The sequence below is a fragment of the Nicotiana sylvestris genome, chromosome 10, assembly GCF_000393655.2.
Source record: "Nicotiana sylvestris chromosome 10, ASM39365v2, whole genome shotgun sequence".
Taxonomy (NCBI): Eukaryota; Viridiplantae; Streptophyta; class Magnoliopsida; order Solanales; family Solanaceae; genus Nicotiana; species Nicotiana sylvestris.
Genome location: NC_091066.1, coordinates 60,293,158 through 60,306,468, shown reverse-complemented (window position 1 = coordinate 60,306,468; position 13,311 = coordinate 60,293,158). Strand labels below are relative to the sequence as shown.

The following is a 13,311-nucleotide window of genomic DNA, read 5'->3' as shown; positions in this document are numbered from 1 at the left end:
AAGTCAAACGTAGTTCAGTTACATCATATGAGGAAATGTAAACAATCTAAATATAGTATCTCTTGACTACGTCCAAATTGATAGGCTCTAGCCAAACTTCTCCATCCATTTTTGCAAGTTTGAGTGCTCCTCGTCTTAGTACCCTGTGAACCATGTAGGGCCCTTGCCAATTAGGTGAGAATTTTCCTTTGTCCTTGTCTTGATGAGGGAATATCCGCTTCAGCTCCAGCTGCCCCGGTGCAAACTATTTGAGTTTGACCCTTTTGTTGAAAGCTCTGGATATTCTGTTCTGATAAAGTTGACCATGGCATACCACATTCATTCTTTTTCCTGTCAATGAGGGCTAATTGTTCATAACGACTTTGCATCCATTATGCATCACTGAGTTCAACTTCTTGTATAACTCTTAGGGAAGAAATTTAAACCTCGGCGGGGATGACAACTTCGTTACCGTAGACCAACATATAGGGAGTTGCTCCGGTTGATGTGCTGACTGTGGTACGATACCCCAATAAGACAAATGGTATTTTTCGTGACATTGCTTGTGGTTTTATACCATCATTCTCAATATTTTCTTAATATACTTGTTTGCGGCCTCCACAGATGCTTATGTGAGTTTCTTTGACTGTTTTGGAATCTCCCAAATTGGCTATCTTGTCTCGTCCAAATTGGACTTAGACTTGTTCTCAAAATTTTCCACTTCTCTGACAATTTCCTCAGGTATTATGTCTTCTTCTTCTATTTCCTCTTGATCACTATACTTATGTTGTGTTGTCTTATTACATGTCACAGTCGTCGGTTCATCATGATAAGTAATGATAATGTTGTAGAGAGAAAATGTAAAGGATAATAATAAATACTAAAATAGCAATGCATTAAATAAATCTTGAAAAAATCAAAACAAGTACGGCTAGATGACTTGAGCAATTATTTCAAAACAAAATATGTTCAAAACAAAATACTAAGAATGTCTTAAATGATTAATTGCTTTTTTAAAAATAAATTGTGCTAATTGCCAGGCTATCCAGGGACTCGACGAGCTTGGGACAGTGTTGCAGTCCAGTTCTTGAGAACGACTCCTTTTCCCACGGTCTGAATAGTAAGGTTTTACTCCTCCTCCTAAACTATTGCATTGCAGTCCATGTTTTCATCGTCGAGAAATAGATTTCTCAGGCACGCTAAAGCCTCATATTCTTCAGATCCCCATATCACGTCAGCCTGTTGAAACATCTGGTACAAATGCGTTATCGGCTGTTCAAGAGTGTAATAGGGACCATGCCATGGCGGCGACCAATCATTGTACTCCTGCCAGGTATACTGATATCAAAATCCAAAGGTCGTATCATGGCATTTTGGTTGTATTGGCTTAGTGATACCCTAGAGATTCTCGCCGAGACATTTATCGGGTTCATACCCTATCCACAACAATATACTTTCAATCTTATTATTCCACTATTTGTCTTTCTCAATTGCATTGATGTGCTCGATGCGATAGTATGTTTCTCCACCCAACTTCCTGTTATTATCGACGACAGGAACAATTTGATTGGTGTAAATGGGGTTACTTTCGTCTCTATGAATGATCACCTCCTGATGGTTCCATTCGAACATCATGGCAAGGTGTAGTGTAGAAGCTACAACTCCAGCAGCATGTATCCAAGGCCGTCCTAATAGTAGATTATATATGGCAGATATATCCAATACTTGAAATACAACATAGAACCAGGTCGGGTCCATCTGCAAACATAGGTTAATTTCCCAGATCGTGGCCCTTTGCGACCCATCAAATGCTTTCATATTCATGGTTCCTGCTCGTATTTCATGCAAACCTTTACCCAATCTCTTCAAAGTAATCAATGGACAAATGTTGAGGCTTGAGCCCCCATCTATCAGGACCCTGATGATGATTTTATCCTCAAATTGAACTGTGATATGTAGTGCCCGGTTGTGACTCAGTCCTTTAGGTGGCAATTCGTCTTCGTGAAAAGTGATCTTGTGGCTCTCCAATACTTGCCTACCATATTGTCCATCTCTCCACTAGTGATACTATTGGGTACGTAAGCTTCGTTCAACACTTTCATTAATACATTCCCATGCGCCTAAGAATTCTGTAGTAGTGATAGAATAGATATCTGAGCAGGGGTTTTGTTCAGATGATCAACCACAAAATATTCTCTTGCTTGCACCTTTCTCCAAATATCACCCAGGCATGTTTCAATGATAGGCTGCGTGGAAGTAGCTTCTTTACTTGTTCCTCCGAAATGCTCAGGTGTGTAAACCCTACCGGTCCTAGTCATTCCTTGTCCAGCACTTGTTTCTTCCATTTTCCCTTTTCCTTTGCTTCTTGCCTCAACAACATAGTCCCACGGTTTAGCATTGGAATTAAAGGACGGTGTGGGTGCTACCGTTACAGTGAAGGGTATGGTTACTTCTACCTTAAGCGGAGTTTGTGCGACTGAGGGTGTTGTTTCTTTAACCTTAAACGGAGTTGACGTAGCTATTTTAACCTCAATTGGTGACTGAATCTGTACTATAATAGGTGTGAGAGCAATTGGAGGTATTTTGGATTCATCCCCTTAACGAATGAGTCTTATTGATCCTTCTAGATCCCATTCTTCGTCAGTTTCTATCACATTTACCCCTTCGCCTTTGTGATTCAGAAGGGGGTTGTTGCGGACATTTGGTGCAGCCTCTTTTGCTTGTATAACCTTGGTGTCAATCAATGTCTGGATCTTATCCTTCAAAATGCGACATTCATCAATAGTATGTCCCTCCATGCCCGAGTAATAAGAATATGTCTTGTTCGGATTAACCCATTGGGAAGTGTTTTCCATAGTAACAACGGGAATAGGGGTAACATAACCGGTAGCCTTCAGTCTTTCATACAACTGATAGATGGGTTCAGCAATAAGAGTGTATTGTCTTGGTGGTCTGCGGTCGAAATTTGGTCTGGGTTTCTGGTAATTTTGGCGGGCTAGTAGTGGTGAGTGGTAATATACAGGTTGTGTGTTATAAGTATGGTAGGTGGTTGTGGGTCGTTGGTATCTAGGAGGTGAAGGCTGATATACGGATGGTAGGTTTGGTATGTAAGAGGAGATTTTAGACCTTGAGCTACCACTACTGCACCAACTTCTTTCTTTTTAGATATACCTCCTAACTGCAAGGCCTTGTTTGTAGCTTGGAGTGCCTCAAAGTTGGTAACCATTCCGCTTTTAATTCCCTCTTCTATTCTTTCTCCCAACTTGATGATGTCGGAAAATTTATAATTTTTAATAACCATTAACCTCTTGTAGTATTGCGGATCCTGGGCTCGGACAAAGAATTTGTTTATTTGCTCTTCTTCCAATGCCGGCCTTACTTTTGCAGCTTTCGATCTCCATCGAGAAGCATACTTGTGGAAAGTCTCTGTCGGCTTGTTCTTAAGATTCTAGATATAGAATACATCAAGAGCATTCTCCGTATTGAATCTGAACCAATCCATAAAATCTAACGCCATGCTTACCCAGTTAACCCATTTCTTTGGATTTTGACTGATATACTAGGATAAAGGGTCCCCAGTAAGGCTCCTCATGAATAGCTTCATACAGATTCTTTCATCTTTACCCACTCCTACGAGCTTATCGTAGTATGTCCTTAGATGTACCATTGGGTCACCTATTCCATCAAACATTTCAAACTTGGGAGGTTTGTAACCCTCCGGCAGTTCTACATCCGGCTGAATACACAAATCTTCACAATTCAAACCCTCAATGCCTTTACCCCCTTCAATGCCTTGGACTCTCCTTATAAGTTTCTTAAGTTCCTACGCCATATTCTTAATGAGCAGGTCCTTCTCGGTGGATTCTGGTATGTATAAGGTTTGTTGTGGTGTGTGGGGTAAGGTTTCCACATATATGGGGTTGCTTTGATGGACTACAAGGATATGGGTGTAGTGGTGGTTGTTAGTTGAGTTTTGAGGATCAGGGGTAGGTTGTGGTGTGTTCTGAGGGGTATGTTAGGTAGTGGTTTGTGGGTGTAGGATTGGATGATGTTGGTGTTGAGGAGGAGTTGGTACCGATAGAGGATTAGGATTTTAGGGGAGGTGTGGCATATTGATGGGGTGCGGGAGGATTTTGTAGATGCTGGTTTGGTGTGTTTTGGGGAGGTGCTGGTTTTTTGGTGTTTTGGTGGTTGACATTGGGGACGTTCAAGGTGAGGGAGAGGTTTGCCTAGTTATGGAACTTCTCGAGTTCCCCTTGTAACTCCAATATCTTCTGTTCCAACCGTAAAACCAAGTAATTTTGTGCTGGAGTGCTTCGACCATCTGAAGTTTCGACATTCTCTTCATGCGTAACATTGTCTTTCCGGATATTTCTTGTATCACCCATTTTGGCTTTTCCTTTGCTTTTAGGATCGTTCGGAGGAGGAGGTGGGGGACCTCTAGATCTGGTATGATATGCTGATGATGCCAGTATGCACGAACCAGCCTTATGGGATGGGAATAAACAAATAAAAAAAAGAAAAACAATAAGGTAAACATGTCAATGAGGAGTATTAAAAGGATATTTGCGGTATTTAAACAGTTCTTGCGGAATTATAAATTTGCGTCCTAGTTTATGGGACCTTATTGTGCCCGAAGTAGGCCTAACGACATATAGATTTGGAGAAATTCAGTCCCGATAATTGTGTCATTCCATTAATATAATAAATAGACCAAATCTCTATTAAAACGACAATAATTATAACGAGTTACTAGTGGCATTTGCCTTATTACAATATCTTTCTAAAACGACTCTAGAAAACAAGTAAATATCAATTCTAATCTACTTGGACGCAGAGGAACCTTCTCCAAGATTGTCCTTCTTAGCCCCATCGATCAGATTCCCTAGGTTGGGCATGTCTAGCAACAGATATGACCTTGCTAGATGTCCTTCTTCATTACCCTCTGCATTTTGACAATCCACGATCCTTTTCCTCATCTTCCCCTCAAGCTCCATCAGACTCTGCTCTAAATACTCCAACCTCTCTATTGATTTGGTAGTGATTCCTCTCCTTTTATTGATTTCTTCCATGTCTACTTTGTGTTGTTCCAAATGTTTGACCTCAGGTTCAAAAATCCTTTTGCGTAACCTCCTATATTTGACTTCTACCTCGGCAGCATTGTCTATGACCCTATTTCCTAAATCAATCCCCGGCTTGACATCTCCTACTATGTCATCGACCAGCTATGATGGGTAGAAACACACATGGTCAGCATGGTACCGATCTGGCTCGATGGGTATCCTTTTCCGCAATGATTTTTAGATGCCACGTGTTGTGCCTCGTACTTGAATGGAATAGCATCACCTTGGAAATCTGCTTTATAATGAACTATCTTTGAAACTAGGGGTATGACTTGTTTCCCTCAGCTTGCCTCATGACTCTGATAGGAGCATAAGGTAGATACCCCTTAATCTGATTAGCACTAGATGAGGAACATCTCTTGAACTGCTGATGAATTCGCTAGTAGGGAACCATTCGAACATGCAATTAACCTTGTTATCTGTCAAATTGCTAAAGAAGTGTACCTAGCCCACAGTGTTTCCTGGTTGTGCAAACCTATCCGGGATAAAAGTCATTCTTTTCGGGTGGTGAAAAGCTATGTGGTTATTCCATGGTCGCCGCGGAAATTTTTGCTGGTATTGTCCCCTGTGAAGATGTTCCAATAGCCATATTTGTAGTAGCAAATTACAACCCTCAAAATTCCTATATCCTTTCTTGTAGCGGTCTAAAGCTTGGTATATCTCTGCTATGATCATTGGGACAATAGTGTAGGTCTATCCCTCAATTCTTTCCATTAAGGTCTTGGTACCCATAGCTAAGCGAGTGTGAATCCTTTCTCCTTGCATTGGGAATACCAGCATCCCCAGAAGTATTGGCAAACTCGTCATGGTAGGATTGGTTGTGCCCATAACATTAGTAAAGGAAGTCGAAGGGTATATAAGACTTCTTCAAGCAGACTAACTCATCATTCTTTCTAAAACCCATCATTTTCAGAAACCCTTGAGAAGTGTGGTTTTCTTGTACCAATAGACCAGGGCTATCCTAGGGAAGTTCAGTAAAGCCCTTTATTTCTTCTAGAAGGGGAGTCATTTCTATATCACCGAAATAGAAAACAACCATCTTTTCATCCCAGAACATAGTAGCAGCCTCAATCAGTACATTGTTTGGATGGATGTCTAGCAAAGAAGGTAAATTCCCAAGAACTCTTTTCACATGCTTTTGTCGCTTGGCGAGAGATTTTCCCACCAATCCAGCAACAAAGGTAGGATACTTCGAACCATGTCGAACCTGGGGACTTCATGCCTCATTTATGCAAAATAGATAAAGTAAGCCCCTTTCCCCTCCAAATTCGACTATTTACACATTAATGATTAGCATATCGGCACATTTTCTCCAAATAATTCACATAACATGATTGTGCCCATTGGGATTATGGAAATCCCGGTGGACTTTGGACAAGGCTTGTCTTAGTGAGTTGTTACACGAATAGTATTTTAACCGATACTAAGTTTAGACATGATGCATGCACAGTTGATATTAGAATGGGGTTTCTAGAAGAGTCTAGACTGGTACCCTCAAGCAGACAACTTGATAGGGAAAGATACGGAACCATCGATTGCACCACTGATCGACTAGTTTTACCGCAAATAAGCATTTCCAAATTTGAAGGGTGATTTAGGAAGAGCGTGGACACTCATCAAGTATCTTTATAGTATTACTATGCACAAGTGGAATATGATGTGGAGCATGCTTTATGCAAAGATAAAGTAACATGTTGTCAAGTATTTTTGTATGTTGAAAGTAGTAAATGCAGTATTGAATAAAACATAAAGACATAAAAAGAAAGGAAAACAAGAAAGAAGTTAGTTCACGTAATGAAAGAATTATAATAAAACCAATAAAGGGGTAAGGATTGGGGAGAGATATGATATAGCAAAACAAAAAAGTTTGGAGCAAGTGAACATGATCAGGAAATAAGGGGAAACACATGTTGTAATATAATTAAGCAAAGAGTTGCATATGAGTTCATATAAAAGGGAAATGGGGAAGAGGATGTGCATGTAGCAATAAAACGGGAAAATGTGAGCGGGATATTCAAGGAACAATAAAATAACAAAGACATGTTTATTGGGAGAGCTAATTCATGTAGGACCAAGTTCGCAATGGGAAGAGCCTAAAAATTTCCCTAATAGAGTCGCCATTCTGTCACACCCCTTTTCTCGCAAAATCGGGTTTCGACATTGACAACTCTTTTAAGGAAGGATTTTAAAAGAGAAGAGTTACCACCTAACAATTTTTAAGGTGCGTTAGGGCACCTATTTGCAGATAACTCTGGATTAACTAGTTGTGTCACCAGAGGTTGGGTAAGGGCTCAAATTAACTTGAGGAGAAGGTTTTTAGACACTCCTCGAGGTCCACAATGGTGGGTCCCGACCGAACTTGAATTATATGACTTAGTCTAAGAGAAAAGGACAAATAAATAAAATGATTGATTTTAAAACAAAGATGAGAGGGTCCTAAGTTTTTTAGCCTAAAGGATCACCCCGTGCAACATAAATAATACTTCGTAACTCCCTCAAGGTGGGGTGTTTCTCATATTATTTAGTGGCCACAGACTATCATCTCCTGCTACCCGATTACTATCTTTAAGTTATTTACCTAAAGCTAACTAGTTAATTCTAAGTCATACCCTATGTGTGCACTATCCATCCAATGTGTATGGTCCAGGAGGCATTTATACCTCTATCTTAGGATGGTTCTAGACTTTAACTTAGGTTGCTCAAAATGAAAAATACTATGCAATATACAAAACATTTTGAACTTTTACTTATAAGCAAATAAGGTCTAAAGTTGGCCTCTGCACTTAGACAACAAATGCACGCAGAACCTGATTTACAAAGACATTTGCAGATTTTAACAAGTTGGATTTGCAGAAACCTATAGGCAGGATCTCTATGTAATTCTGAATTTAATTAGTGAGCAGTTTAAAATCTCTTAAACCCCATGGTTGCCTACTGATTACAGGTATAAGAGATTAAACCTACAGGCATGATATCTAGGCATTTTATGTGGTAACTAATAGTGGTAATCAAAGGATTATGTTCAGAATTGGTTGATTGAGTCCTGTAGGCATGGTTTCTAGTGATGATGATTAGCACAACATTGAAGACTCTTAAAGAACGAGTGGGACAATTAATTAAACTGATTCAGACCCTATAGGCATGAGTTCTATAGTTACAATAGGTTTAGATCATATAACCATGATTTCTATAATTAAAACTGATTTTAGATCCTATAGGCATGATTTCTATAATTAAAACTGAATTTAGATCCTATAGGCATGTTTACTAGACAGACTGTGATGTAGCAACGAATTTAAGTAACTAGAATCCTATAGGCATGATATCTATTGAGTGTGGTACAGGCTGTAAAGGGGGTTATTAGCCTTCATTCCCTATAGGCATAATATCTAGTGATCAGACAGAAATAAATATAAGAGCAGGTAAAGCATTTATTCAAAGATCATGCGTGTGCAGGTATTAGGCAAGTTGAGTGAAATGTGTGATTTTCTAATATCATGACTTCTATAGGACTTCTGTAATCGAACAACACATATAGCCAACATTGTCAAGTCTTATAGGCATGTTATCTACCCATGAAATTTAGATATAGGATTCTACCCATCCCATTTTTACTAACACCCCAATTGTTTATACAAAGCGTTATGAGAGGCCCAAATTAATAAGTAAAATAGTAATATTACATGGAATTAGACAAGCCAATAGCAGGCCCAAATAAACAATTAAATACCCAGCCTTGTTGCGCCTTCAACATTTCTAGCCTAGCATACCACACGCTCACAGGTTCATATGGGAGTTTAGAACCCTTTAGTGAACCACAACACCAAACACTACATCACTTGTAATCAACACAATACGGAATAGGGAGGTAGGGTATTAGGGACAATTTTTAGAAGTTGAAGAGTGACTAGAGCCTAACCTTGGTGTGTCAAAGTTCACAAGGGCCTCAATTGGACCCCGAGCAGTACTCACACTAGGGAGGCCAACAACAGAACCTCGATACTCTTGGCTTTCAGCCGGCTAAGAATTTAGAATGCCAAAGTAACCAGTAGGGAGGGTAGATAGAGATCACTGAACTGAACATACATCACAAATAGTCAAGCAAGCCAGCAGGTTCAGCAAGGTGCACATAGCAATGTACCACATAAACTAACATCATAGGAACTAGGAGAGGAGATAGGTTTGCAAGCATACATAAGTTACACTAGTGGACATCAAAAGGTCTGAATTAACTTAGCCTCACCTAATGCCACATTAATCACTACTTGAACACAATAGAGGGATACACATGTTGATAACTACAGAAAGGAGAGCAAAACAGCAAAACCAAGACATACTAAGAAATATGTTATAGCCAGAGTCTTAAAAAAAGAGTTGGAATTCCTTGACATCATGAAACGAGTTTGAATAGGTCTTAAAACACTCTAATATAGACAGAATTAATTGAAAGTTCATTAAAACCAAAGGGTTCTCATAGAGCTAAGGAATTATTTAAGCATAACATGAAAATCAGCATACAACCACAGTACTGAAGTCAAAATTTACATGTTAAGATGCTATATGGGTATAGAACTAATCCTAGGAGATAAGAGATCAGAGGATGCAAAGCATGACATGAACAATAGACTATTCTCAGGCATTAATTAACATACAATGATATCAAAGATGAACACCATCACAATTGAACCAAAGTTCAGATACATGCGTAGAAAGAAGGAAGGAAATTAAACATTGTGAAGGTTTAAACACTAAACCGTAGCAAGCTAAAAGAATGCAGAGTGTAGAAGTAAAAATCCCAAAAATTCTGATGCTTCAGAGTTCACAAGAGCCTCGAGAATGGGCTCTAAGCAGTGCTTGCACCGGAGGAGGTTATTGAATAGTTTTAGAGAGTTTGAAAGTAGCAGGGAGTGAACGAGAGAGTAATGGGAAAACAGTCGTCAAATTTGGGGTCTCAAACTTCTCTTGAGAGGGGATTATATTGTAGAAATCAAACGAGTAAACATGGAAACAAATTATTCAAACACAAAAGATATACTAGAATAAATCAGAATCACTTTTAGGTAGAATATAACCTAAAACAAGGGAGTTTAATAAATTAACAGAGAATAAGAGAGTATAATCACGCACATAACACTAAAAATATGATATTATATAACAGAGAATAAGGAAAATATCATACAAAGATCAAATAAAATCAGATTTAGGGCGAAATAAAGTAAAACTAAGGAAAACACGGTGAGTCAAACAAAAATATGGAAAATATCAGTCAAACACAAGAAAGGTAAGTGTATCAATCAAAAAATCGGTAAAGAATAGGGGAAAATCTCAAACCCTAGTTGAGACTCACGCCTTGAATCTGACAAAAATACAAGGGATCGTTAAATATATCATGTATAGAGACGGAGATCGTTCAGATCTTCAAGGAATCAAAGTGAATCGGTCCGTTCTTGAGAGGTAGTTCTTGCCAAAAAAAAAGGGCAAGAACTATGTGATGCCAAAATCATGCATATAACGATAGAGTATTACGAAATGGGTAAGTGAATCATAGATTGATTCTATGTTTGAACCGAAATCGGAGAAGATTAAAGGTGACGGAGGCTGGGGTTTGGCAGAGAAAAAGGGAGGGTTTAAGGGGGTTCAAAGGCGGTGAGTGAGAGACAATGTCTCTACGGTTTGGGGGTCGGGTTATAAGAGAAGAAGGGTTAAGGGTTGTGATCAACGGCTGTGATTTAAGGGGTTTGGGTCAGTTTGGACGAGTAGGATTGGGCCTAGGAGTTATTGGGCTGGGGTTTGTGTAGTTTAGGTCCGAAAATAGGTAAATTTTGGGCTATTATTTAAGTAATTAGAATCATATAGGCATGATATCTATTGAGCATGGTACAAGCTATAAAGGGGATTGTTATCATTCATTCCCTATAGGGATAATATCTAGTGATCGGACAGAAATAAATATAAGAGCAGGTAAAGCATTTATTCAAAGATCATGCTTGTGCAGGTATTAGACAAGTTGAGTGAAGTGTGTGATTTCCTAATATCACGACTTCCATGGGATCATGTAATCGAACAACACATATAGCAAACATTGTCAAGTCCTATAGGCATGTTATCTACCCATAAAATATAGATATAGAATTCTACCCATTCATTTTTACTAACACCCCAATTGTTTATACCAAGCATTATGACAGGCCCAGATTAATAAGAAAAATAGTAATATTACATGGGATTAGAAAAGCCAATAGCAGGCCCAAATAAGCAATTAAGTATCCTACCTTGCTGGGCCTTCAACATTTCTAGCCTAGAATACCACACGCTCACAGGTTCATAAGGGAGTTCAGAACCCTTTAGTGAACTACAACACCAAACACTGCATCACTTGTAATCAATACAGTACGGAATAGGGAGGTGGAGTATTAGGGACAATTTTTAGAAGTTGAAGAGTGACTAGAGTCTAACCCTAGTGTGTCACAGTTCACAAGGGCCTCAATTGGACCCTGAGCAGTACTCACACTAGGGAGACCAACAACAGAACCTTGATAGAATGTCAAAGTAACCAGTAGGGAGGGTATATAGAGATCACTGAACTGAACATACAACACAAATAGTCAAGCAAGCCAGCAGGTTCAGTAAGGTGCACATAGTAAAGTACCACATAAACTAGCATCATAGGAACTAGGAGAGAAGACATGTTTGTAAGCATGCATAGGTTACACTAGTGGACATCTAAGGGTCCGAATTAACCTAGCCTCACCTAATATCACATTAATCACTACTTGAACATAATAGTGGGATACACATGTTGATAACCACAGAAAAAAAAAGCACAATAGCTAAACCAAGACATACTAGGAAACATGTTATCACCAGAGTCTTAAAAGAAAGAGTTGGAAATCCAGGATAGCATAAAACGAGTTTGAACAGGTCTTAAAACACCCTAATATACACATGATTCATTGAAAGTTCATTAAAACCAAAGGGTTCTCATAGAGCTAAGGCATTATTTAAGCATAACATGCAAATCAGCATACAACCACAGTACTGAAGTCCAAATTGACATGTTAAGATTCTATATGGGTATAGAACTTATCCTAGGAGATAAGAGATCAGAGGATGCAGAGTATGACATGAATAGTAGACTATTCGCAAGCATCAATTAACATAGAATGATATCAAAGATGAACACCATCACAATTGAACCAAAGTTCAGATACATGCACAGAAAGAAGGAAAGAAATTAAACATTATGAATGTTTAAACACTAACCCATAGCAAGCTAAAATAATGCAAAGTGTATAAGTAAAACCCCCAAATCGCCGATCCTTCAGAGTTCACAAGAGCCTCGAGAATGGGCTCCGAGCATTTCTTGCACCGGAGGAGATTATTGAATAGTTTCAAAGAGTTTGAAAGTAGCAGTGAGTGAACGAGAGAGTAATGGGAAAACAGTCGTCAAAGTCTGGGGTCTCAAACTTCTCTTGAGAGGGGATTATATTGTAGAAATCAAACGAGTAAACATGGAAACAAATTATTCAAACACAAAAGATATACTAGAATCAATCAGAATCACTTTTAGGGAGAATAATACCTAAAACAAGGGAGTTTAATAAATTAACAGAGAATAAGAGAGTATAATCACGCACATAACACTAAAAATATGTCATTATATAACAGAGAATAAGGAAAATATCATACAAAGATCAAATAAAATCAGATTTAGGGTAAAATAAAGTAAAACTAAGGGAAACACGGTGAGTCAAACAAAAATGAGGAAAATATTAGTCAAACACAAGAAAAGGAAGTGTATCAATCAAAAATCGGTAAAGAATGGGGGAAAATCTCAAACCCTAGTTGAGACTGATGCCTTGAATCTGACCAAAATACGAGGGATCGTTTAATATATCATGTATAGAGATGGAAGATTATTCAGATCTTCATGGAATTAAAGTGAATCGGTCCGTTCTTGAGAGGTAGTTCTTAGCAAAAATAGGGCAAGAACTAAGTGATGCCAAAATCATGCATATACCGATAGAGTATTACGAAATAGGTAAGTGAATCATGGATTGATTCCATGTTTGAATCGGAATTGGAGAAGATTAAGGGTGATGGCGGCTTGGGTTTGATAGAGAAAGAGGGTGGGTTTGAGGGGATTCAAATGCGGCGGGTGAGAGACAATGTCTCTAGGGTTTGGGGGTCGGGTTATAAGAGAAGAGGG

General features: G+C 38.8%; 1 protein-coding gene across 1 annotated transcript; it reads right to left on the bottom strand.

Annotated features, from left to right (window-relative positions):
• Positions 1-1,452: 1,452 nt before the first annotated feature.
• Positions 1,453-4,367, bottom strand: LOC138879408 (uncharacterized). Its single transcript, XM_070159018.1, has 6 exons — positions 4,272-4,367; positions 3,644-3,715; positions 3,116-3,427; positions 2,640-2,888; positions 2,187-2,525; positions 1,453-2,037 (listed from the first exon to the last, which is right to left on the bottom strand). Exons 1-6 carry the CDS (start codon positions 4,365-4,367, stop codon positions 1,453-1,455), a joined length of 1,653 nt encoding a protein of 550 aa, XP_070015119.1.
• Between the last annotated feature and the right edge of the window lie 8,944 nt (positions 4,368-13,311).